The 27,884-nt window shown below is 39.0% G+C and overlaps 1 protein-coding gene across 1 annotated transcript; it reads right to left on the bottom strand.

The window, feature by feature from the left end:
• Window positions 1–473: 473 nt before the first annotated feature.
• Window positions 474–7,405, bottom strand: spon2b (spondin 2b, extracellular matrix protein). The gene is made up of 6 exons (XM_084549463.1): window positions 7,344–7,405; window positions 6,255–6,519; window positions 5,746–5,969; window positions 4,249–4,440; window positions 3,693–3,879; window positions 474–1,161 (listed from the first exon to the last, which is right to left on the bottom strand). Exons 2-6 carry the CDS (start codon window positions 6,475–6,477, stop codon window positions 983–985), a joined length of 1,005 nt encoding a protein of 334 aa, XP_084405589.1. The 5' UTR covers window positions 6,478–6,519; window positions 7,344–7,405; the 3' UTR covers window positions 474–982.
• Between the last annotated feature and the right edge of the window lie 20,479 nt (window positions 7,406–27,884).

The following is a 27,884-nucleotide window of genomic DNA, read 5'->3' as shown; positions in this document are numbered from 1 at the left end:
AGAGGGATCATTAAAAGTTATACCAAAAAACTTTTAAGAAGGGCAGTGTTTCTTGTTAAAACAATGAGGTCACATGATCTTAAGAAATATTTACACTTTATTGACCCTTGCAGAAAACATACATACATTTTTTTTTTACATACTCAGTATTTTTTATACAAAAAAGGGGAGCATATTTTTTGTGTTGACCTAATATCTCAATTACATAAAGGAATACAAATTATACTTTCAGGTTTCATATACTGTACACTACAGGTTAAAATCCTGTCAATAAATATATTCTTTTTCTTCAACAACCATAATGTGTCTGTAAACAGCATGTTTTTAATGTTTTTTAATGTCTGCTGGTACTACTTCTTCTACTGGAACTACTGAAGCACAATATTTTCCCCTATTCCCAGTCTGACATTATTTGGATTTTCTGTTAAGTATTTCTTTGATATGGTGATTTTAGATCTTAATTGTCATTTATATAGATTTGTTTCCAAATCTCCTAGAGGAAAGCTACCGGGAGTTATAATCCACTGTGGGCAAACAAATGTTTGTGATCTTCAGAAATGTCAAACCAAACCCAATTACACGGTGAACATGTGCTTTCACTTTATGGCTATGTTTAAAACACCACTGTTCTTCACAATTTTGTAATAATAATCTGCCAAAACCGAGTTGGTGTCTAATGGCAAATTTGCCAAACTACACCTCTTCAGAGCTGTAAGATCTATCTGTAAAACGTGAAGATGTGATTTATTTTGTGGTTTGACTCAGTTTAATAGACAGTGTATTGCCACAGAAAGCGGGTATGGCCAGGGGGCCAGGGAAAAAATGCGAGTCTAATTCATCATAGTTACGCCTCATGTGAATATATCGCAGACCTTTTACTGTTGTTTCTCCGTCTTCGGCCCTTTCTTCCTTTTCTGGCTTTCCCCTCTTTCTTGTCTCTCCTCTCCTTCTTTTCTTTCTTCTCCCGCCTGTCCTGGCTTAGTCATAAACAGTTGTCTGGGAAGCACTTCCTCTCTTCTTCCAGCAGGGGGCAGGCTGCTCCATTGTTGGCTGGGTGCATTATAATGTAGCGTGTGCGGTGCTGCACACCTGAGTCTCCACACTTGCCTTTGCACAAGCCCCACGGAGACCACACTGACACCTCACAGTCCAGAGGGGTATCTGCACAGAAACAGGGGGCATACACTTTAAATTATCATTCTTCCAAAATATCACTCCCTCAGCCTTTCCTTCTTCATCACTGTACAGCTGTATTGCATTAAAAACCAAGGCATTTCTTGTTTGGAAATTCCCTTTATTGGTTTAGATATAAAACGAGGGAATGTGTCTTAATAGGGAAAATCACTGCACTGCAACTTGTCTTTTAAAAGCCAATAAAATAATAAAAGTGAGTTACAGTAAATAGTGGCATGCCCTGGGTGCAGCTCTGTGAACTCACAGCTGATTCTCTGCAGTGGTTGTGTTGCTGGAGTGTCTATTAATTTTATTTAACCTTCATTTATTGAGTGGGTTTTTGCTGACTGTGCTTGTGCTTTGTCAGTATAATCCTCCCTAACAGTAAACAGTGCTATGAATATTCCACCTTGCTGAGGAAAGTGAAAGGAGGCTGTGTTTAGATTCATTTTTATCAGTTAAATTAATGAATAATGTAATCATTTAAGTCTTATGTTACATCATGTTCTCTCTCTTGTTTTCACTTGACCTGTCTCCCATATTGTGAGCCAACCTCACTGTGAGCTTGCATACAGCTGATTTGTATCACAGTTGTCAGTTAAGAGTGAAAAAGCAGAAGGATGGGAGGCGGTACGGAAGCTGCACCGACGCCTGGTCGGATGGAGGGACTGAATGTCAGCTCAAGGCTGATTTTGATTTCTTCTTTTCTCATGTTTGTCCATTAAGGACGGGGGAAGGATAATGTGGTGACATGCAGTCAGAAGCAAAGCTGATTTATCAGCATTGGATCTCAAGGATAAAATCTGGAACAGGTGATTGCTAATCATTAAAGAAAGCTTTCATTCCAGCTCTGGGTTGAAAGCTCAAAATTATTATGGATAGGGGAAGGACAGACAGATGGATTGGTTGGATAAAGGACTGCAAGCAGGGCAGGAAACCCCAACAGATTCTTGGCCACTGTCTTTTGTTTGTTTGATCGGTAGTCAGGGCAACAGGCTTGTACTGTAGCCTATGATGCTGACTCAAACCGCTACAGTCACCCTGAGCGCTGAATCTGATTACTGCACTGTCAGCTCTTTTGCCAGGCTGACACGCTATCTGTTCCTTTTTCCCCCTAAAACCTTGACTTTTCATGGTCATGTCATCTATTTGGACTGTTTGCGGTGAGTTCTGTTTTTATAAAAAAAAAAAAAAAGTTCCTCCCTTTCATACAGGAGAACATCAGTTACACAGACACGTTATTTGACTACTGCATTGTTGGCTTGACTTACAGTTTAACGCGTTCTTCATGTTTATTTTTGTCTTCCTATTCTTCCTTGCTCTTGGGATTTTTATCATTTTTTTATCATTACCAATAATCTCTACAACAGGGAGTCTTAAATAGTTTGGGAGCCAGCATTAAGGAAATCTAGCTTCCCTTTATGGATTTAAGTCTTGTTAAAACGTTTGCATGTGTGTCCCATTTGGTGTCATGATCTGAACGCTGCTGTGCATAATTTCTACAAAGTTGTCTTAAAGTGCTCTTTCACTTTCTCCATTTGACACACTTTTAAAGTTACACTGGATGCCAGATGTGCCCCTGGCATTTTCTGATGCCCTGCACTCAGTTGGCTTCTCTGGTTTCTGGCTAGAAGAAATTGAGTTTGTGTGTGGCCTCTAATGTTTCCCAAATGCTTTTGTATGAGTCAGTAAAACACAGAAGTTCCTCGCCACGTGTTAAACCTTTACATCTGAGTTTGACAAAACAAGGAGCGTACTGTTTAGTTTTTATTTAAAAAAAAATTAAAAGTAATATTTCATTACTGCTTTTTTGATGGGTGAGAGGCTGTTTAGAAATTGAATATGACAGTATTTGAAGTATAAAGGGCAGATACAGGAAGTCAGGATTTGAAGAATAGACTTTGATTCTGCATACTCAACAGCAGCGCGCAGAGTCAGGGGAGATCATCAGTCGCAAAGGTTGGTTTTGCTTCTTTAAAGTTTGTTTTTAATGCATACTGTAGCCTGATCCATGGTAGTTTTTCATTGAATTTACTCTTTCGTGTACATCTTATGAACCTTCTGCATATTAATATTAGTCATATTCATACATTTTATTCATATTTTGCAATTAAACAATTTGGCCTGTTTATGTTACTGAGTGTATTCAGTATATTCAGAGAGAATATGTTGTATCTTTCTGTTGGCTCCCAGCAAACAGGAACAGGATATAATATTCATGCCACATCACCTATTGACTAATATTATTGGCTTGAATGGACGGTGGCTACAGCCATAGTCCTGGTAAAACACTTTGTAACAGGAACACCGTATTCTACTGTTTACTTTGCAACTGTCATACAATAAATGATGTTGGGGTCACTTAAGAAAGTCGTAAAAGTCATACATCTGCTTAAAGCAGTATACTCCCACAAAGCACACACAAAGATCCTGTTTTAATGCACAACTGATTGAATTCACATCGTGAAATCAATCATACGAGGGCAGTGATTCTTATTATTTCTGAATGTCAGACTTACTTATAAGCGTGTCTTCAATCTCGTTTCCTGTTGGCAGTTGATTGGACTGGGTGGGCTCCACTGGTAGACTAAGTATCTGATTGCTCTTCTTTACTTTTGTCAGTCTAACCTTGGCAATTGGTGGAAGGTGTTTTAGACGGGGGTAGAAGAAGGAGTTGGCAGGATGGCTTGGGAAGGATGAGGTTATCTACAGAGAGGGGAAAATGAACAAAGCATAACACTTGAGAAATTAAAATAGTAGAGATGTTCTCAGGGCTATCACCATTTGTAGCACAACCACAATTAATCACTTAAAGAAGTTACATAGATGTAGGAAGAATTAATACAGTTCAAATATCAACCAAACCTTTATGTATCAGTATTTGATTCCATATTTTGGTATTCAAATTTCTCTCAGATTGTGAGAGTGACCTTAAGTGACTGGCAGAAGGATTGGAACAACGCGCTCCTTTCTTGCCTACACCAACTGTAGCAAGATACTTATTTCTGTGCTCACATGTTTTGTGATTTTTACTTTGGATGGATGTAGTGTTGCCCTTGGCTCAGGCTGACCTACCTGTGTGATTTTGTCCTGTGGGATGGTCTCAAAGTTGGGAGAAGAGAAGGTGAACCCGCTGTCAGTTCCTGCATCATATGGAAACAGCTCCAATGATACATTTTCTTTCCAGTGGTCGCCATCACAGAGGTCAACGCCATCCACGCCCACAAACCAGTCTGGGCTTGGAATGATACGCACGATAAACGATAGCTGCAGATGGAAGAGGTAAAGCAAAGGGTGTAGAGGGAGAAAAAAAAGGGGATGGGCCATTGACAAGATGTGGGGATAAGAAGAGAGAGGAGGAGAAAGACACGGATGATGGAAAATAACGAAATAGTGTTGTAATTTCATCATACCTCTATATATGATTTGATCAGGACTGTTGGTTAAAGCCTTATATTATTCACTTTATTCTCCCATTAATGTAACTTTACAATAATTAGAAAAGGAACCTTTTGAAATAATTGGATTTTCTTGGAAGTTATAGTAAAATGAGCATCACAAATATGACTTTAGAACAAGCACTCAATCAACCAATAGCATTGTTTCCTGTTACAGTTTTTCTGTTCTTCAGTGCCACTTGTTTTATGTTGCTGAACATCTGTCTCCAACTGACTTTGTCCCCAGGCTTTGTCTTGTCTCTTGTTAAAGCCTAGCGTATTTTAGCTTAGATGTGTCCCTAATTTTATGACCTACCCAGAGACTCATTAGGAGGAAATTTAACAGCCAACTTCTGCATAGTTTTACATAATTTGAAGTGACATAAATTAAGCTTGCTACTTTTCAGACGTTCTCCTTAGGGTGTAGTGTGTGGAAAAAACAGCCAGGAGCTAGTTTTACAAGAGCATTAACAGTTGTGCTTCATTGGCCTAGTTAAAAATTGCATATTGCATTCTTTCTCACTATAACTCTTTGTATTATGAACAAGTTGGAATAGTATGAGACACGTGTGGCGCTTACATTAAAATGCTGGTAATTTTAAAGTTTTTACAATCCTGGTCTTTTTTTTTAATAGCTTTGCGTGACGGGTATATAACACTTTACTTACAGTTACAGTTAATATCTGAGACATGGTAAAAAAAAAAAAAAAAAACAGACTCAATGGAAAATGGGCTAAGCACACCCTGGGCCTAGTCTAAACCATGTGTCTGAAACACTAACTTTCACACCTACTTGCAAAGAAACAATAAAGGATCCAAAATGTCCACTGTAATTGTGGAGTGATAACCTTGGTTTTAAATGTGGTCAAACTGGAAACCTGTATGATTTATGTACTGGACAGTACGGCTCTGTCTGCTGGTAGTAAAATGTTTTTATAAGCAAAACAAATTATAGTATAAACTACGGGCAAAGATATAATTAAAACTTTGAGAATTCTTTTAGGCCTCTGATCCAGGCTAAAGAAGGCATCACCTCACCTTGTTATACAGTATATACTAACCTGTCAGTAAAAGGTCTTGTGTGTACTTAATGCCCTGACCCAGACTGTAAGAAACTAGTTGTTGAGAGACTTACATAGGAGTGCCTGGCGAAAACCTCAAACTGAGTGTTCATCTGGCCCGTGCCTCCCACAACAGCAGGAGCGGAGAGGATCCCATAAACGCTCTGGATTCGTTCACCGGCCGTCTCGACTTCTTTCATGAGCGTCCAGGCCTCGCCTTTCTCTGTAAACTCCCTCACTCCATTGCTGGCAAACTCATTACGTTGCCACATGTGGTAGTCAGAGCTGTGGGTCACCCCTTAGAGCAAAGAGAGTGCAAGGAGATCATGTAGTAGTCAGTTCATATATGTCTTCACTAAGGGATATTAAAGGAGTATTTTCAGTAGATTATTAAGAAGACTACATCTAGACACAAAGCCAACAAAGCCAACTTTAGTATTCTTACCCAGAAAGTTGATAGTATCCTCTCTACTTTTAGATTTTGATGATTAAATAAAAAACTAGATGTTGACCAGTTGGCATGTTCTTGCTCTCAAGGACGGAGCCATGAGTCATTGAAAATCCTAAGCCACAGTGCACTTACCAATAAGGTTTGACCACTGTGCAGGGGGACGATAAACTGGATACTGCTTAGGGAAAGCCGCCGCCGTCCATTTGCCGGTAAAGGTTAGGCTGTACTGGGCAGTTTCTGAGGCCGTGCACATGGGCACATCAGTAGGAACAGGCAATAAATGAATGCCTTGACTCAGTGTCAGCATCATGACAATGAGGCGACAGAGAAAAGGACTATACTTTGTTGTGTTCATGATAACAGCAGATTGGTGGAGGATGGAGGACCTGAAATAAATCTATAAAGGGTAGGGCAAAGAAAGGACAAAAGTCAGTGTAGATTTTTTACCAAACTGAACCATACATCTGTCAGTGTACACATTGAATCACATCACATGGTTTTTCATGCTCTCTTTCCTGCTCAGTAGGTCTTCCTGTCCTGGACTTAATATGAACATTGTCATCATAAGAATTCAAATTCAGATTCAGATTTTTTATTTCCCGAAGAGGATTTCTTCATTTGTAACATCTCTACATGCAGTTGTAATCTTCTTGGACATCACACATAACTGCACTTGTGGTTTGAGTTTAACAAGTAGGGTTTGTCAGTCAGAGCAGAAAGCCTTTTAAGCCTAAACCTTGCCACTGTTTAGACTTGTGAAGGTAGTAATTAAGATGCATGTAGCGGTTGTTGTGTGTGATTGTAATCTCTACATTTCTGCTCTGAAGTTATTTAATAGAATGAACCTATAACAGCAGACATTGCTAACTTTGGAGACATCATAACACCTTCCTCCAGTGCTGGAACAGCATCTCGGCTTTCATTCTGCAACGCCCCTGAACTTTGACTATAATATTTCAGTGCTGTGAAGTCCTTCTCTGAAAATAAATTAATCTTAGTGCTTTTAGGTTTCCATGCACTGCTTGTTGTAATTGCTTACTCTATATCTTGTGGCTTGACTAATTTGCTAAATTGCTTTGAATGCAAGCTCGGTAACTTCAATATGTTTGAAATATCACTTCTCTCAGTTTGTGCAGATTAGCGAATTTAGTCTTACAACTTTAAGGCTCTCAGTATGCTCATGTCAAAACAGGTTGAATGTGTGGTGTAGAAATTACTCACTGGTTTCGGTCAGGGTTCCAGATGAATGAAGGGTTGCAGCAGATGGGTGGAGAGGAGGGCTGGAGGTGAGGAAAAGGGGAGAGGAGGGCTGTGGATGTGGCTGTCGGGACGAGTGACTGCAAAGCTCCCAATCTTGTTTCGCCTATTTATGTGTTTTAGGAGGTTCACCCCTCACTTTCCTCCCCTTCTTTCCCTCCTCCTTTCCTCTTGTGCTCCACTCCCCTCTTCAGCTTGCTAAACTCTTTCTCTCAGCCACACTATCTCCTTGCCAATGACTTCCCTGCCCCTTTCATGCCCTTTGACTTTGGCTCTCCCTCCTGCAGTCTCGTCCTCTGTTCTCTCCTACTCTTTTTAAGTAGCCCATTAAATTGCTAATGTATTCAGCAGTTCTGGATTCAAATGCAAGGGTCTGGTGCAGCTCCATGGGTAGAGTGCCATTTCACAGTGTGATACTGTAGGTGTCTATACCTGCATATATGTCAAATGAGGCCTATAATGTACTTCTAGAATTCTCTAAATGTCTCTTGGTCAGGTTTTTTTTATTTGAGCTGAGCTACTCCATACAGTCCCACTGATGCTTTAACTCATGTAGTTATATTGCCTCTGTCATAGTCAATTTGCATAACTCCTTTGGTGTGTTTTCAGAGGCTTAAAATGCCAGACGAGTGGACGTATGACCCTACAAATGCTGTGGAATTATAAGCTTTAAGATACAAAGAAATTGTGTTTTTGATGGCACTCGGTCAAGGCTTAGCAGAAAGCTTACATATACCGTACTGAATACTAAAGAACTTGGATGAACTTGAATTCTGACAACACTCAAATTAGTGATTGAATCACTTGATACGAAATTTATATGGCCGTGGTGCAGTCAACACGACCAAGATTTGAGTTTGGATAGTTGACTTTCCAAAGAGGTTTGCCAGTCAAAATCCTATAATAAGTTAATGTGCAAATTCGGACATGAATATGACTTTCCTACAGTAGAGATTCCTCTTTTCAGTTGTTGAGTGTAAAGTATGAGAAAATTTCTGTTTCCGAGCTTTGATTTCTCCGTGAATAGATATTTTACCAATGTGAATAGGTAAAGCTGTGGCCCAGACTGAATATGAATAGAAACACTCTCTTCAGCACTACACGTACAAGATGTCTGCATTTGTGTGTTTGGCTACATGGGTGGAGATTGGGGTTTGTGGTCCTTGACTTTGCAGAACCAGGAGGTGACAGAACCACACACTCACGTGCAAACACACATTAACACCAGCACGCTGAATCAGCTTACAACTAATGATTTCCATATGGTTATGTTTCTTTCTAAAACAAACTGAAATGCCTACATACACAAATGCACGCAGACACACAGACGAGTTGCCCTCACTCAACCTCTCTCAATTTCCACTACATATTGTTTGGACTGCAGAGTCCCGTCTGTTTTCATTCACTGACATTTGAAAAAGGAAAGTTAACTCATCACCACCCTCATAACTCAGACAGACTGAACAGTGGTGCACTCTGTTCAGTTTTATTGACGGTAGTATATTTGCGTGGCTGAAGTGGTTTTCAGTCCTCGCTCGTGGCACGCACACCACTCCTGGCTTGATTCATGAAGTGGATTCACAGATACTGCATGAGCCTGGTTCACACTTCTACACATCATGTCATCACCATATACCAATATTACCTCACCTTTGCCAGACTTACTAGATTGACCTTTTAAGTCCTGTGTCAGCAAACATCCACAGTGCTGTACTGTGGTTGAGCAAGCGACTGAAGCCAGACCAACCCCTGGTCTGTCGTTGCTGAGGAAACCCCTGACCCTTCACTTCCCCAGAGAGCTCATTTACCAATCTGGGATCAATAAAAGGTCAAATTGTTATGAGCATTGCAGAGTCTTACATAGATACATTTTCCCATGGTTTAGAAAGGTTTCTTGATGACTAATCACTATTCAAGATCCACTTACTTGGTTCTGAATCAGACCACTATATGTGTCCTGGTGAAAGTTTTCTAACAATTTCAGTGTATTATTGTATATCAAGGAATTTTTCATAAAGTCATATATGTTTTCATCAATAAACAGTGTGGTAAAAGGCCAACATCCATAAATGTGAAATCAAAAATCTTTTGGATTTTGGTCTCTTCTCTTCATGGAAAATGTATGACCATGCTTTACAGGGAAAATGTATGACCAAGATTTACAGGGAATAATAAAAAGCCAGACTGTTATGAGTTGCAGAAGGTTTTTATGATGATACATAGATTTTCCCATAGTTTAGAGAAGTATCGACCAAACAATCGCGATTCAAGTATTGCTATACCCCTATATGGGCACTGATTCAGAAGCGAGAAAGGATGCTCACTTCTGAATCAGTCCACATATAGTGTCCTGGTTAATGTTTTCTAAAAATGTACCCTTTTTTGCCAGTATTTATAAAAGTATATATTAAAGACATGTTTATAATAGTTTATGTATTCAGCAGTAAATGATTGGATAGTGGTTCAAAATCTATGAATAACCGGGGAAGTTAAAACTTATTGAGAGAAAGACTAACTCATTTTTGGTTTTCATGTTGTCATGTGGTTTGCGGACAAAAACAGGCATACAAATGCATGTTTTTGAGATGAGAGCCTGTTGTAAACACTGTCCATGGCTTCCGCTAATGTTACCACACTGTTGACTCTCCTGTTGCTGTGGTGCACATTGACCTAGTTTTCTTTTATGTTTGCAGCATATGAGTATAACCCTGATGTAAGAACACACTGACCCTGGTCTAAGTAGATAGTAAAAGAGAATGACGACTCCTGTGTTGTTTGAAAGGAAACTTTAAAATACCTAGAGATAGGAAAGTCAGGGAGAATTTAGGTCAGAAATCACCACAAGGACCTGCTGCCAAAAAGGCAAGCCTGTCATGTGTCTGCTGCAGTCGTGGTGGGAGCTGAGGATGTGGGTTGGGAGGTGGGAGTGTGGTTGGCATTTTAGACTTATCTAGAGCTTATATATGTCGGCAACTGTCAAAGAGACTCCCCAGTGTGGAGTCATCACATTGTGGAAATCTGAGGGTTCAGGTATAATATGAACTGATGCTTGTGTATTGATTTTGGAAGAATGAAATAACGTATTGGTTGTACTGGAGAGAGAGCAAAAACAAATTTAATATGATTTAGTTCTCGGGAGTTTCCATCTGAAAACAAGATAAATTGACATGCTTAAGTTTAAGATGTTATTTTTTTCTTTGACTTTGCTCAAAAGTTTAAGCGGTTAGTACGGCTTTCGTACCTGGCTGCACCTGATATCTTCTCCAATGCCTCATATCAATGAAGGTTGTAACACCTTTTTATGAGACAGAAACTTCCATTGCTAAGAAATATTATCCAAAACTGGTTTATAAGCTGGAATTGACTTCGCTGCCAAGTAAGAGCATTGAACTTTCTAACAGAAAGTAGGAAGCAGGGCTGAACACATCAATTTCAGTGTCTGGGTGAATGTGAAGATGCTAAAGGGTCGCCGAGGGGCCATCATATGTCAACTCAATGGACCGGACAGCCTGTACACAAAATAACAGGGCATGTTGTTGTTAGGTTAATAGCCTGTGTTGCTATGGTGACAGGATGTGATGTCATTGTTTTGACTCCCTGGCTTCATTTCAGAGAGGTTGAAGGCTGACCACGGTGCATTTGGAAATACTGATAAACAGACGCGCTCACATGGAAGCAAACAGATGCAGGGTCACGTGTCTAAAGGCAAACACACGCACACACACTTTCATGCATTGCAGCACATGAAATTTAATGCATATTTATTAAAACAAAAGACTCTCAAATCAATCATTCATTATGAATACTGGCCTCATACTTTCTCACATACACAAACACACACATTGTTTTGCTTAAAGCCAACACCTGGTCTCACCATCCAACCTTTTTCACACTATTCTCTTTATTAGCCTCCACACAGCATATCCCCAGGGCCTTGTTACAGCAATAATCACCCCTGATTTCCGAGAATAATTTCCTCCTCTGTGTGGGAGCAGTCGGTGTGCATGTGCATTCATTTGCGCATTTCTGGATAAATTGTGTGTGTGTACACGTGTGGGGGGGTGTGTGTGTGTGTGTATCCCTTCTAATGGATGCTGCAGGTCAGAGCAGAAACGAGAGACAGTAAGTCTGTGGTGATATTATATATCTGTGCAGCACATGGCTCACTGTGGTTTGGCTGCAGGTTTAGCTGTGTTTATGCTAGTATACTGTTTCTGTGGTTGTTTCTGTGCTGTGTTCATTGTTAAATCAGTGCTTTGTATTTGTGATCCAGATTCTATCCAGCTATCTCTATGAAATTACTGCTGGTTTGACACGAATAGATCTTAATTTTGGCTTAATGTTTACAAAATAGTTTAATCACACAGCCTGTCTCACCTGCCTAAACTCATTATGTGTCCTTCGATTTGACTCCACACAAACAGTCTGTCTGTGTTGCAACTGACGTCGTTGAATTTTTGTGCCATCAATCATCAAAAACCACCACAGTCAGACAAGCCAATATTAGATGTCGAGACCAAAGCGATTTATATCTGAGAATTATGGATGAACAGCTCTGTTCCAGGGTATTATGTGACTGCAGAGTATTAAAACACAACGCATATAAATTCACCATTAGGAAAACACAGCTGCTGAGTCTGCTGTTCTTTCTCCCTCTTACCCATTCTTGGGTGTTTCATGGCGACTTGCTGAGCGGTTGGCACCTGCAGTGCATTGTTTAGGTTTAGCAGAAAGGCTTTTAAAAGCTCCACATGGGTAACTATGAATGGTAGCGAGGGGTCAAGTAGAGGAGAAAGGCTTGGTGATGAGTGTTGTTAAGTTTTTAATGGCCTTAATGTTTGCCAGATTTGCTGGGATACTGGAGCAGATACGCCAATAGTTTGCCCATTTCTACTTTCTCTTAGGTTCTGTCTTTTGGTGTGGGCTGGTTGTCTTTAAATTAGGGTTATGAACTGTTACTAACGTGGGCCTGTAATGCCTGTTTAGCCATTAAATGCAGTTATGTGCCATATAAATAAATTATTTTTGTTCTACAGCACTGGTTTTCAGTTTCTGACCTTGTGGGGGCAAACCTAAGATAAAATCCAGACGACTGCTCCAACCCACACCAGTTCACATAATGTTATATATTATTTTACTCTCACAAAGGTCTTGAAATAAAATAAAGTACAGACATAGAAGGCCTAAAAAATAAATTTTGAGCGTTTAAGATCCCCCCTCCCATTAAATTATTACCCACTGAAGTGTATTTGTACAGTAAAATTTGCTCAAATCAATATTATCACATTGTTCTTTGTCACTTGTAAAGAAAGAAAAGTTGAGTTTCTTCGACCACTCAATGAAATATCTGCAACTGCGTCCCTCTTTTCTCCCTTCTGCTGTGAAGCCATGACCACCATATTTATGTAATGTTATTTATTATTTTATGCCCTTTCTGCCATATGGAGCTATACACATACCTTGTGTATGTTTTGAAAAACGAAGTCTAATTTTTATTGCTTTTACTGTTTTATGTCTTCATATTCCACCATCTTTATTACTCTTTCTCTGTCTGACTATATTTCAATATTTTACCTTCTACTTTGTCTCTGTGTCTCTCCTTCATCCATCCAGTGTATATAGCTCCTCTTACCTCTTTTGCAGCCCATGACTCTCTTCTCTCTTTTTCTTCATCCCTCTCTGACCCACTAAAGTAAGATCCCATCATGTTTTTCCCATCATGCTCTCCTCCCACCCTGTGGTGAGGCAGTGAACCCCCGGCCGGAGGTATAAAGGACATGATTTACAGGGCCCCTTCCCAAAAAAAAAAGAAAGAAAAAAACATTAGATGAGAGTCCGTTTTCCAACACAGTAGCCCTGTGCTTCACTGCAGGTTTCAAAGTTTCCTCTTGAAATGTGGTGCTCTTGCTCTGACACGGTGTGGTCCAATTTTGACAGGTTGCAAAAGTGCCAAAATGGATTTCCACCGGTGAAGAAAACAGTGATAAAGTTGGTTTTGGTTTTCTCCATATGTATTCTGTTGACATGTCTGGATAGAGCGACAGGGAGATCCAAATGAGGGAGGAAGTGAGAGCAACACTTAGGCCATAAGGCCCAAGGCTGCGGTATTGACACATTGTAATGCTCTGCTTTAAAAGAAACCATGGGATGTAGAGTCCCAGTTAAATGAAGTCTGGCTTTTTCATCTTTTCAGCCAGGTTTTTCATACAGTTTGAAGCTGAAACGTGCAGCCCTCTGCCCATTGCTGCTGTAAGGTGAATTACATGACGTATGCGCTACAGAAACATGGTGGTAGTGTTCTGGAAAGCTGTCTGCAAGCATGCCATTGATTTAAATGTGCTAATTCTGACATAAAATAAGGTTCAGTCTTTTGCCCAAGGACCCTGATCCAACCCCTGTTGAAGTGTATTAGTACAGTTACCTTTGCTCAAAACAATATTAGCATATTGTTGTCACTTGTAAAGAAAGTAAAGTAGAATTTATTCAACCACTGAATGAAATTCCAGTGTGTGGTAAGTATATTGGTCAGCAACATCTGCATTGCTGATTCGGTTAGCTGTTTTGACTAAAAGGAGTGAACATTGGTGGTTTAAATAAATACATACATTTCTAAAGCAACACACAAGTTAATATTTGATTTGTTGTGACTCTAATATAGTCTGCGTGTTTTCACAAAACAACCAGCTTTGTACTTCAACATACTATATCAGGGAGCTTTCCAGCTTTTAAATAGAATCAGATTTGGATTTAAAAATAAAAAAAACATCAGTGACTTTATAATGTGATACAAAAGTCAGTCGCCTGGAAGTTAGAGGATGAGTATTGTGGCTGGAAAGTTACCAGCTTACATCCGTGACAGAATTCAGAGGAAAAGTGAACAAACGTTTCCATTCCCAAAGCAACCAAGGCATTTTAGCCCTAATTGGTCAGTTGAAGCAGGTCCATGGTCAATAGCAGAACTGTTTATACTGGAAAGCTCCCAGGTGTAAATTTGGGGAAGTATGAGCCAGGTCTTTTCTAAAGATGTCGGCTTTCCCCACGTTTTCCTCTGGTATATTGGAAAAGTGCCATTGTGTTGAGACTGGACTCAGAATCTGACCACTAAATACTGAACGTAATGAAAAAAATGATAGCTGCACTTGTTATGTTTCCCTTGCGACATAAAAATCAAACACTTGTCCCATTGGGGACAATGTGTGATTCAAATGTAGGTGGATGAGTTGGCCACAGAAGTAAGACAAATGTGTTTGGTCTTCCTCGATAAAAGCATGCATACCTATTTACTTAGGCTTACCATATCATTTTAGTACCAACTTGACACTCTTTTTTCACTATTGTCACGCCATCATCTGGCTCACCTACCATTGCGTGCACAGTGTTTATGTTGTAAATACAGACTCGCGAGGACAGATTTGGGCAACAAAACATGCAACCTGACTAGTATGACTTGTCTGCCACACCACGCTGCTCCATAATCAGAAACACACTGAATCCTGTCAACATCTGAAAACAACATTGCACAGAAAAAAAGACAGACAGACAGACATTCCTCCTGAACACTGTCTGACTAGGCCCCTTAATGTCGCTCCTGGAAACACACCAGTATAACAAACCCCAAACAACCATAAATGTTACGACACTTAAGCAACCACAACTAACAGCAAAGCCCCCACTGGACTAAACTGTGTTTCAAAACACTGTACATAAAAAGTGACAACAAAAAAAAAAAAATCAAAAAACATATAAAATGACCATTCACCAAAACATTTATACACTGGAATGTTGATGTCTATCCCCAGTCATTACAGTGAAGCCCAAACTGACCAGAATTCTGTAAACAGAGACCCAATAAGATGCACCCCGTCTACCACAGTAGCAAAAACACTACCGCAACAGTGAACAATCACCAGCCTTTCAACCTAAAAACTAACAAGACAGCCTTTTCAGTAGTTTTCTCTGATTCTTGATTGATGATCATTGTTGTCCCCAGCTGTTGTCTTTCAGACAAGATCTCAACAAAAAGTAAATAGATGCTAATGGCTAATATGACCGTGCTGCTTTCCAATGTACAGTTCTATCTTGCAGATAAATAATACAGGTGCATTTCGAACTATAAATAGCACAGGCCATTGAAGTTAAATCACTCTCTTCGCTATGTATGCCAGTTAATGACAGAAGACAACAGTTATCCATGACCTTTCCTAATTAGGTTTACACTGTATATGTTTGCTGAACTTTGGTGATTAATATTATGATTATATCTTGGAAACCAGCCCAACTTCCCTTTCCTACATTTTTGTTTGCACTGATTTAGTTTACAACAAAACGGCTCTGATTGGTTGGAGGACTAGCCAATTGTGTACAGAGGAATATTTTTCTTTGTGTTGGTTGAAACACACACCATTATTAAATCCCATTGGCGAATTACCTGACTCATATTCTGATGAAGAATTGAGTCTCTACCAGGCTAGTATGGTTAGGTAAAAGTTAAAAAAGTTTAAAATGTTAAAATATGTTATTATGACCAAATGTTTGAATAAAAGTTTAATGGTGGAGGTTAAGTTTATTATTTAGAAGTAAGCCAAGCTCTACAAGAATTAGTAGTTTAGATCGTTATCTTTAAAAGTTGTGCCAAATGTTACAGTTCATTTTCTGGTAGAGTAAGGTACAGCTTACTAAGTTTACATGTCAAGTAAACAGGCTCACAGTTGGAAACAGACAGACAAGTGACGCCACAACTCAGTAGGTAATCAGAACATGTTTCAGACCTGCTGTTCTAGTAGTTCTACAACTAATTCTTGGAAATTTCTGTGCTCCTTTTGGTCATAAATTCTGGTTGTGTAATCAAGGGATTACAGTTGGAGCAAACTGATGGCACTGCTTTCTCTGAACATGATGTGGTAAAACAATTAGGTTTTGTATTACTGTACACAGAGACCTTGATTTGACTCTTCCTCCGCGTGATGATTAAATGCCAATTTGAGAATTGTAATCATCAAAGCATGAAGAAAACTTTAATGCAAAGGCTTGTGATTCTGAAGCTAATGGACTATGGACTCCGTCATTAAATAAACTCTTAATGATATGATTTTATTATAGTGTGGTTTCGGCAGTGTTTGTGCTTTGAGATATTAAAATGTAGGCTAGAACTGATAAATAACAATCAATATCCTTTTAGTACCAGCAGTTGTACGTGGGTGGCCATCATGACTGAAATTTTATACTAACTGTGCCGGACCACCTCAATATTATGAATACCTTCTAACTGCATCTCTTACAAATCTACTTAACCAACTGTGTTATATTTACAACATGTGTGATTCATAGGCTTTAATATTTTCATTTCTGTCTGGGAAATCAATCTAAGCTATCATCCATACTGTTTAAGTGTAACACCACATTTGGCAGGAGCTCACTGTTCTCTGTGTCAGACACACTGTGATGGTAAATCACTCTATTTTTCCACTCATCCTATAGATGGATGGGAGCTTGTTGTGCTGTCATGTTCTCATGTAGCTGCATTTTAAAACTGTCAGGGGTTTCAAGTGAAAACTTTTACAGGTCTTTCACTAAATTTAATGATGGAACACATCAGGCTTGACATTTGTAGTCACTATCAATAATCTCAACAGATTATTCAAATAATCTGTTGATGGAAATATCTGATGGAGTCAAGGTCATCACAGGTGACTCTGTTGCATAACACTGCCTACATAGTGACTTAACAGATGAGATTTTATGTCCAACAATATGAAACACTGAGTTCCAGACAGCTTAGAGCCTTAGAGACCCCTTAGTGCAACTTCAACACTTTTTAATGTAAAGCATAAATGTGACTCTGTGACTCTGCCCACCTCAAATCAGTCGAGATCAAGTCCAGTGCATAAAGATTACAAATACCATTTTTCTGCACTAAAAACAAAATTTCACTCCAGGAAGTGTCCCAGGTTTTTTAAACTTTTCACTGAATTTTCAAAGGACACGTGATTTGTAAAATCTTGTGTGGCTTTAAAATTGTAACACAAGAATGAAAAAATGGCAGGTATTTACATTCAATTTGCATAACTGCTGGTGTTCGTTCAGAATCAGATAACATGCCTTTCTGTAAGTATGACAAAGAATTAGATTTAAAGTTCTCAACGTTAATGAATCTTTGCTTTTACAACAGCTTTTAATATCGAGTGGTGCCTTTGTGGCTGCAAAGTGAAGGCAACGCAATGTGTTAATAATTGTAGTTCCTCAAATGGCAACTTGAGTCTGACTCCAAAAGTGAGTCAATCCACATAGATCTCCATGTTAAAATGCCCAACTTTACAGCATAAATAAACATGTTTACAGCCTGGTACACAGAATGTTTTGGTCTTTAAAGCTCATTTCACCAAACTCATTCCTCCCAGTTTACACAGGGTAAATTGTTATATAAATCAGTAAACATCAAGGATTAAAGTTGAAGTTAAAGTGAAAATTTAAAGTGAAAATTTACAGGTGGAGCTGCTTTGAGTGACAGGTGGGTTGACATCACAGAGGGTTTGTCCATCTTATATACAGTGATGGTTAAAACATGATTGCATTGTTAAATTGCACAAATTGTAACAAATGCTAAAACTAAACAGCTTATGTTGAGACCCATTAATGTTTCTCAGATGAAGATGAAATAAATTGCATGAATATATATTTTGAAGACACTGAACAAACAGCTGGAGATGCAGTCTGGTCATTTGTCACTTGATCATTCTGCAAATTAAGAAATTAAATTAAAAAAAACAAACAAAACAGATACTTAGGATACACACAAAAATCAAAACAGAACAAAAAGGTCCTTTGTCTTGTGTTTGTTGGAAGGCTTTTAGTGACAGAGGAGAAAAGAAATTTGTTGGACAGAAGTCTGTATAGCTGTCAGGCTTTGATACAGATAAGTTACTAATAGTTTGGAAATAAAGAGACTGGGGAGGATATTAAATTATCACATAAGTCAAAAGAAAACATTGACTCTCTAAAGACGTATACATTTCACCCTGAAAAAAAAAATGAACAAAACAAGAGCCATCTTTAAACGTTGTTTTTCTTTTAAAAATGGTGAAAATGTGGGAAGTTATCTCACTGGCTGCCAGTGATGTTTCAAGAAGCGTGATGACATTGTGAATTTGTTCCAGAATTATCAAGCATGCGTCACTTGAAAATTGTTTAAACGAACCAGTTCAACCCGCCCTCTAGCTAGCCTTTTGCCTCACTTGCTTTTGGAGAAATAAGATTTTAAGACTAACATTACACTGAATGACCCGTCAAGACAGATCACTTTTGCAGAGCAGGAGAAAGAGAAAACCGATTCTCATTTCCAAGTGACGCCAACTGTATTTTTTGTTTTATATATATATATTTTTTTTTATCAATTCAACAGGAGGCTTTGAATGATTTCCGCAGGCATAAAGTTCATATCCCTCCCTCAGCATGTTGGAGAATGATGTCAGCTTTAAACTAAGTGAAAATTAAGAAAAAGCTAAAAGTGTATATAGAATATTTTCCACTGAATCCAATATATTGCATAACATCACTTGGAGAGTGATGCCTTGTCCAAAATCCCTTGTGGTATATAAACCATTTGCTAGTTAGATCTATAAATCAAAGCCTGATTCACAGGCCGTGGTGATGTTGGGCAATGTACCATGTATGCAAAACAGTGAATGTCACTGACTTTTCTTGCACACATAGTGACAGGACTGCACATATGAATATAGAGCAGGACAAATAAATATGCAAGAACACATTCAGAAACCTTAAGTGAAGATGTGGTTTAATGTTAGACCAGAAGTCTGCAGAAAGATGAATTTATAGACTTTCTGCTTTTGCTATTATTTGAAGGGAGAATTGTTCTGCAGAGAAAGTAAAGAAACATTCACACACTTCATAAAAATACAGAGCTTTCTTCATGGTGTTATTGCAGGACAGGATGCAAAAGACTTGAATCCACACAACATAAAAATGCACACACTGAAACTATACTGACATACTAGACACTCTCATACATGCTCATTCACCTTATTGGCTTTCGGCAAGCTGGCCAAGAAGATCATCCAATGCTTCTGGTGTCTCTCTCTGTTCAGGGATTTACTGTCCCTCTCTGAGGAGCCGTTAGGTAACCCTGCTTTGCTGCCCAGAAATACTGTGATTCAACCGCTGAACACAACCACACCAAATGCAGAAAAAACTATCAGGAGCACCTGCTGTTTCCATGAACCTGGCTGAACAGATGAACCCAGGTCAAACCTCTGATCCCTCACTCGAATCACCCAATAAATTGCCTTGTGCCATGACAGATTTTGACAGGTAGAAGGTGGATATTTCAGCCTTGAGGCGGTTCATACATGGATTGTTACAAAGCAATTCAATATCACCGTCGGTGAAACGTCCAAGTGCAATAAATAAAAAGGGATTTGTGTTGGTGACATTTATCAAGACATTCAGGATGTCATATGAGGTGCAAAGGTGTACGTATTTCAGACAGTGTGTGCCCTCGGTTTTAAAATACTGTTTTTATGTTACATTGACATTTAACAAGCAGCTTGGCCTGCAGTAGGTCTGTGTCTGATGCAGACTGTTTGTAGTGTCTGTGACATCAGCTACAGTATATGTTTCTATTTCCATTGAGCTCAAGAAAGCTGGGCCTGAGTACAGTCTCAAAGTGCTGTTAGTTTGACTACCCACAAGAGCATGCAGCCAGAAATTTTAGAAAATTACCTCGTATTTCAATCCAGATGGCTGCAGAAAGCCAAAATGACTCAAATTAAACATCAAAAGAGGGGAAATACAATTTAAATCTTAACCCTTTACTGGGTTGTGCAATAAAGCTTTGGTCTATTGTCTTTCAGTTGATAATTATTTAATAGGTTTACAGTCAGTGTAAGTTAAGTACTGTGAATGATCAAGACACAAGTGTTGGCAGAATTGTGTGTCTGTTTGTGATTTGAGCATGTCTCCAGCCTCAAGTTTATTCTTTGAAGTCCAGAATCCACTTAAAGGAGCTCAGTCTACCAAAGTTGGTACCTTGTGACTGAAAAACGATTGCCTTGATTTATGTGTGTGTGATTTATTTAAATATGGACAAATAACTGTCAATTCAGCTATTTAGAACATTTATTATGCTGCACATAATTTAAACTAATGTCTTGGTGACAGGTACGTTTATGTAATTTGTAAGTTATGTAAGTTTCTTTCCTCCTATATCTGTCAATAATTACAGTGAGATAAAAGTTATTATTTTTTGATTAGATTACTGTTACACCCTAATCTCCTTTTTCCTACCCCTGGTTTCCTGTGACGTCTTGACAGTGTATTAAGGTCTGCGCTTTGTTTTCATAGGTGTGAGCAGTTACTGCTCAATATTTTGTGGTAATGACCTTGCCAGTCGCTTTTTCTCGGGTTTCTGTCTTAATGAAATAATGATGACAGATGGGAGAAGTAGTAACCAGACATCTGACAGCTGAGGGGTCAGTGGTTAGGAAGACCCACCACCTTGGTTTTTCTGTACAGTATCTGTCTCTTTTTTACAATACTTTGTCTGTCTGAGGCATGCTGGGAGGGTAACGAAGACAGAAAATACTGCCACAGCAGATATTTAGATTTTGATTTGACTCAAAACTTCCAACTCTATGTACACGAACATGGACACACCATGTACATTTTTACATATCTCTGGCATTTTTTTCCTCCTTGGTTCGTAAAACTTTACTATCAACATCACATTAGTTAGTGTGGAGAAAAGGTTCATCTGGCAACTAGGGCAGCCATGCAGTTGGAAACATTGCTATAAAGAAAGTCTGTTTATCTACTGCAAGCTTTTCTTGCAGATTAAACTTTTTTCTCTTTGAGTTAGAAATTCAACTAAATATACAGTTATACTGTGATCTGTTTTCTCATAATACCTTAAACTGGTGGTTTTGGCCTGTATGTTTTTGAGTGTCCATCCAAATGAAAACCAAGTTCCTACACCTGTCACAGAACTAGATCTAGTTGTTCATTCATTCATTCATTCATCTTCTGTACCCGCTTATTCCTGTAAAGGGTCGCAGGGGTCTGTTGGAGCCTATCCCAACTGTCAGCAGGCGAGAGGCGGGGTACACCCTGGACAGGTCACCAGTCAATCGCAGGGCTAACACAGAGGGACAGACAACCATTCACACTCACACGCACACCTACGGCCAAATTAGAATCACCAATTAACCTAATGAGCATGTCTTTGGATGGTGGGAGGAAGCTGGAGTACCCGGAGAGAACCCACGCAGACACAGGGAGAACATGCAAACTCCACATGGAAAGGCCCAGTCGGCCCATGGATTCGAACCCGGGACCTTCTCGCTGTGAGGCATCAGTGCTAACCACCTCCCACTGTGCCGCCCCTAGTTGTTCATTAAAATTGAAATAAGACATGTAGGGTTGCGGTCATATGATTGTTGGATCATCTGTCATACTAATTTAAAACCTATGTAGACCTGTTATTTTGACAGAAACAGACATGTAGGAATTAAAGAAACTGATTAAAAAGATCCCTACATGTCATGTGCTGTCCTAATCCTGCCTGCCTTGAGGAACATTGTTAGATCATCTGTTTTTTAGCAACCCATTGTAGGGTCAATACATAATCCTGGATCTCTGCAATTACTAACATGGTTCCGTTTATTCTGGCCACATGCTTGTCTCTCTGTTCTGCATATCCCTTTGTGTATAATATCTACAATCATCTTTGTTGGCCTTTACTCTCAAAGTCATGTGAAGGAATCGTCTGTCAAACAGCTTCCTGGATCAACATTTGGAAAACAGGCTGTTATTAATCTGTGATGGAATGAAGCTCCCACATGATCTGGATTTATTCTTCACTTATTCCTAGAAGAAGGCTGAAGAGAACTCTTGACTTGTTTAAACACAGCACTGGGCACTTCTGCAGATGGTTGTTCATTGGAAATGTCCCGGTTTGAGATTAGCGACAAGATTGATGTGATTTTTACTTTGGAAAGACAACAAAAAGTCTCTGAAAACTTCTGAGGTGTGTTAAGTTGCAAATAATTGAAATTAGCGAGAATGTTTTTAAATATTAGTCTTTGAGGAAGGAGGATCGCTATTACGAATCTTTGAGAAATACAGAAATACAGATTTAAAATTGATATTTCAGACAAACTATTCTCAGTGATCCTGGGTGTACCTCACTGTAATAGGTAATTTAGATTTATGTTTAAGCTATTTATGTTTAACCTGCACACATAGCCTGTGCCGTTGCGAGCCATTTATACTTGTGTGTTCGTTAGTCTGGCTCGCTCTATAACAATGCCACCCAAATGCTAGTTGGCACTGTGTCTCTTTTGCCAGTCGGGTTAATTTTTGTTTCTACTTCCTGCTTCTCTTTCCACTTCCTGCTTCACTTTCAACAATGGCGTTTGAAACTTTCACCAAAGCTGTCACCGTAACTTCTGCATCAATTTCACATAGTCTAAACCGCCTATTAGCAAACAAGTGCACTTCCCTCCCAGCCAACAGTAGCTCTTCTAGTTTTCCTTTAATAATGGCGACATGAGGCAAAATCACAGTTATAGTAGTTCTTTAATGTCAGGTTCATGTGTCTGTACCACTATGCTGATGCAGTAATCTACTGAGATTGGTTCCATTTCTCAGCCACCTTTTATGGCATGCACTGAATGGTGTTATGTTGAGGTTGCTCAATTTTGCTGTATATTCAACTCATTGTGATTTAATGTTCAGTAGCTAACATTCACTCATGTGAATGTTAGCCTGAATATTTAGTGTCATAGTTCAACTTTGGTGAATTGTGACATTCAATGATATTTATCAGTAACTCTTCATAGTGATGAACAGTATCCAGAATATAACAAGATGTTTTAATTTTGTAGCTGTGGTGTCCAATACACTCATTTGACAGAGTAAAAACTGTACTGGAAAAAATGAAATACAATGGCGTGCAGACAGAGATAAAAACAAGTGGTCTTTGACTAAACAGTGTTGTGTTATTGGCAGCTTAGCAACCAAGCTAAGTTTGTTAGCTGGCAAGTTTGTTATCTTGACACTTTTATTTAAGAAAGGATTACAGTAGAGAACAAAAGGCCAGAGACGAGTAAACAAAACAGTAAAATGGAAAGATCTCCTTAGCCAGCTAGCATGCATACATTTATTTTACCAATTACAATTGCAGCCTTTCCTCTAGCACTGCTAGTTGTCATTTGTCAGCAAAACTTTTGTATCAAATATATCCACAAATACTTGGAGTTTACTTTAACTTTGTGGTGCGACCTATTCACAAAGTCTCCATGGTTACAACAGAAGTTAGTACAGATTGAAACAAAGTCATACTGACTTTGCTTGTTCGTGTTTTACAGACACCAGGACATGATAATGACGTGTGTTTGTCTTTTCTGGATGAAAAAAGTACCAAAACTGTAACTAAATAGTTAAGTGAGATGTGCATTTAGTATTTTGCCTTCAGCATGCATGCTTGTTGTTCCATGCGTGTGTTTTTCTCTGTGTATGTGTTTATGTGAACCACATGGAGTCTATCAAGTAACAGCTCCTCCTACATTAGACGAGTGCGGGCAGCAGAAGAAAACACAGAAAACCCCAGAAACTTGGCTGTAGAAACTGGGTCACTACCTTTGTGGGCTTGTTTGGGAAACACACACTCAGACACAACACGTTGAGGGAAAATGTGAAAACGTGACCAGGACTCCCACTGAAAAATGCCAACAGGATGACTGAAAAGAATGTTAGATGAGAAAAGACTTATATTTCAGTTATCTCCGTATCTCATAACTCTCTCCTCTCTATCCTTAGATGCCTTTCTCCATTTTATTCCTGCGGTTTCTCCAGCAGTGCAAACTCTGTCCAACAGTCCATTTATTTTTCATATACTATTGCACAGTGTCTTCTAAAGTTGTATTTGTTTAAAAAAAACTCTTTAGGCCCTGGACAACAATATAGTATCTGCTTTAATAGACCAAGTTGATGAACTACAGCCAGACTTGTTAAAACCCCAGATACTGAATGAGACATTCAGAGGCAAAACAAATCAGCAAAGCCCTGAAACATTGTAGTTAATGCCAGATATCATTGTAAAAGATAAAATGCGACATAACAGCAGACATATTGGAAATACACTATTTCTGTTGGCCACCAACAAAATATTGGTGACCTTCCAAAGCAGCCAATGGAGTTGGCACATTTTAGGCAGCAGCCAGCCTTTACAAGCACGTGTCTGGTATTTATTAACCACCAGACATTTTTCTTGGCAGGGTTGAAGGCCCTATGAAACAGTTTGTGGACCCATTGGGCACTGAAATCTGCCACTGAAACAAATGCTAATGGAAATCTTGGTGGGGAGCTCATCTTAGCAGGATGCCTCCCCTTCTCAGTGTTAGGGTAGCCACTGTATTCCACCACATTTGTGAGGATAATAATCCCGTTTGGCTTTATTTGGGCTGTGCCCAGTCGAGGAGAAATGACAGCAGAAGAGAGAACAGAAGAGAGAAAATGACAAGAAAATAAACTTCAGAGAGGTCAGGGGAGGAGTGAGAGGAAAGGTGAGGAGAGCAGCGAGAGAGGAAAACAGATGCAAAGAGGAAGTGTGAAAATATGCCCATTTCCTCCGTGTCCATCATCGATCAGTTGATCTGTTACACCTTGGCCTGACCTCTTACATACACACACTTCTGTCTTTGTCACATTCAGTACAAATTTGACAAATTAACATTTAAAACTGTGTAGCCTGTAATAAACACTGCTTTGTCAGTGTATGACATGATGTGAAACTCAATGACATGGTAGAGGTAATGGTGGTAAGACATAAAAACAACTCTTCTTGTCACTTTAACGGATTTCACATAACTGCTTTACATAATACTGAATAACTGTACTGTTAATGAGCCATATCCAAAATACTAATACAAGAACAAAAGGAAGATAATTACAACAGTTGTAAAATGCATAAATCATGTAGTCAAGTAGTAAATAATCCTCATTTTGTTTGACTTCAATGTTACAGCAGTTTTGTGTGTGTACATTTTGTGAGCTTGACATGTTGAAATGGAAACATATAGAGCTAGAAATACTCCTAACATGCTTCTAACATGAATATGATTAGGTGTTGAACACTAATAACTGATTTTGACACAAAATGTTAAGTCATTTAAGTGATGAGTAGCCCTCAGATGAAATAAGGTACCTGCTTTAAACCCTTGATTTGGTGAAATAAACTTTAATTTTGAAAAAAATAGAGCAAACCTCATGAAGAATAACAAACAAGAACCCCTCTTCCAAGATGGACGGACATGCATTAGATGTGGTATAGAAAGAGCAACTAAATTTAGTATAAACAGTCACAGCTTTGAATTTTATTTCCAAAACTGTGTCCATTTGCTAGAGCGGTTTCATTTGAACTTTCAACAAGGAACAAAAGACCTTTTCTCCAACTTGAACCTTGTAACTTAGGATAGTCTTATAACATGGATTATTGCTAAGTGCCTTGCCCAAGGGCAGCTTGATGATATTCCCTGAAGAATTGGAGAGCCTTAGTCATTCAACTATCATTTCATCAAACTTTCCATTCTTGGAATAAGCCAGCGTCTCTTAAATCTACATGCTCAGTCAGTATTCACTATGGAAGAAGTGACTGCTTAGAAAATAGTGATGGTTTAGTAAAATGTCTCCAGCCATTGAGTCTAAGTCTGGTGATGGTCTTGAGCTTTAAACAGACACTTAATTCCTCCCTTAAAGTTCCAGCAGCTTCAGGAAAATGTCTGTCCACCTTTGGAAGGTGCCCTTAAGAGGTCCCCCATGCTAGCTGACTGCCCTATGTCTGTGTGTGTTTTTAACTGCATCTGGTTCCCATCCTGCTTCCTGAGGTTTAGATTAAATCATCTTGAGTTTCCAGCTGTTGGAGAGCTTGTTCCAATGGCTGTAACCCTGAATGGCTGAACCAGAAAGGGAGGAACTGACAAAGAGAGCAAAATAGAGAGATTTGGGTGTATGTTGGGAGAGACAGATAAAGAGAAAAACAAAGTCAAAGAAAGTTAGTGGAAATGTCCCCCATGAGGAGTCAGCTAAAAGTTGGTTCACGATAAGGTGATTCACAGGATACAACTAAAAACAAAATCTATATCTGCAGCAAAAGCATAGACTTTGTTTAAGTTCATGTTTTTAATTGTATGAAAAGAGATAAGATAAGATAAGATAGGACTTTATTTATCCCCGTGGGGAAATTAGGGTGTTACAGCGGCAGGGAACAACAGCGCAAGATACAAAAAGATACAAAAAAAAAAAAATAGAATAAGGTAGACGAGAGAAATTGAGGTGATAAGTCTGAATATACATATTGACATTCATGAATACCATGACTAAAACAAACTCCAACAGGAGTTGCACTAAGTATTGCACAAAAAAGACATGAGGTAATGACAGGGATGACTTGGTATATACTATGCTCTTGTATGTCCAGAAAAGAAGCTCAACAGCAGCAGTGCTAAGGAATGCTGATGTCAAAGAGTCTGACTGCTGAGGGGACAAAAGACCTCCGGAAGCGTTCCTTTTTGCACTGTGGGTGGAGCAGTCTTTGGCTGAAGGAGCTTCCTAAAGTCAAACACTGCTGCACCCACAGTGCAAGAAGGAACACTTCCGGAGGTCTTTTGTCCCCTCAGCAGTCAGACTCTGTTCAGTGTCTGTCAATACTGTTCACCTACATGGAATAGACTAAAATTTTACCCCACTGTTTTTGCAAGAATATTTTAATGCAAATGTGTGATTGGAATACAAAACTTCCTAGAATACAAACTCCAGTGATGTGGATAACATTTGATTTACCTTGTGGTCCTTAAATAATTGTTTTCGATACCCAGCTCAAATAGCATACAGACACTATGACATTTCCACACCTCATCACCTAAGCTTCCTTATTCTGGACGTTGTGTTTACACTGTGACATTTGATTTGATACCAGGCTTTATTCTTGAGCAGTCATTAACTCTGTATTCTGTTTAATTGTGTGCTTGACTGAGTAGGGCTGCAAGTCATATTGACAACTAAAGTGCTACGGTGACACAGGTGCACAGTGTGTTGGAGAAACACACAAAGATGAACATAAAATTGTTGCATAAATAAAGAAATTAAACCCACAAACACATTCAGGGCCACTGCAGATTCAGATGTTATGTTTGGCCTGCTTGTCTTTCTCAATATTATGACAGCTGCGCTAGTGACACCTAGTGGAGTCAATCAGTATTTTGAGCAAAAAGAGCACAGTGCATCGTTCTCACTAAATATACAAGAGGAAAAAACGTTCATATCAAGTTCATCTAACCAGAATCACTACAGAGGGCCTTTTTTCAATACCACATATAATTACGTCTGAGAACTAAGCTTGTTGGTATGCAGGCTACATTTGCTGTATCTTTGACAAGGATGTTGAAATGCAGTCTACAGAAGATGAGCTGGGGCTGAAAATAGAATCGAAAAATA

The sequence above is a fragment of the Chelon labrosus genome (genome assembly GCF_963514085.1).
Source record: "Chelon labrosus genome assembly, chromosome: 8".
Classification (NCBI taxonomy): Eukaryota; Metazoa; Chordata; class Actinopteri; order Mugiliformes; family Mugilidae; genus Chelon; species Chelon labrosus.
The sequence above is the reverse complement of the archived record's forward strand: the minus strand, read 5'-3'. Positions and strand labels throughout refer to the sequence as shown.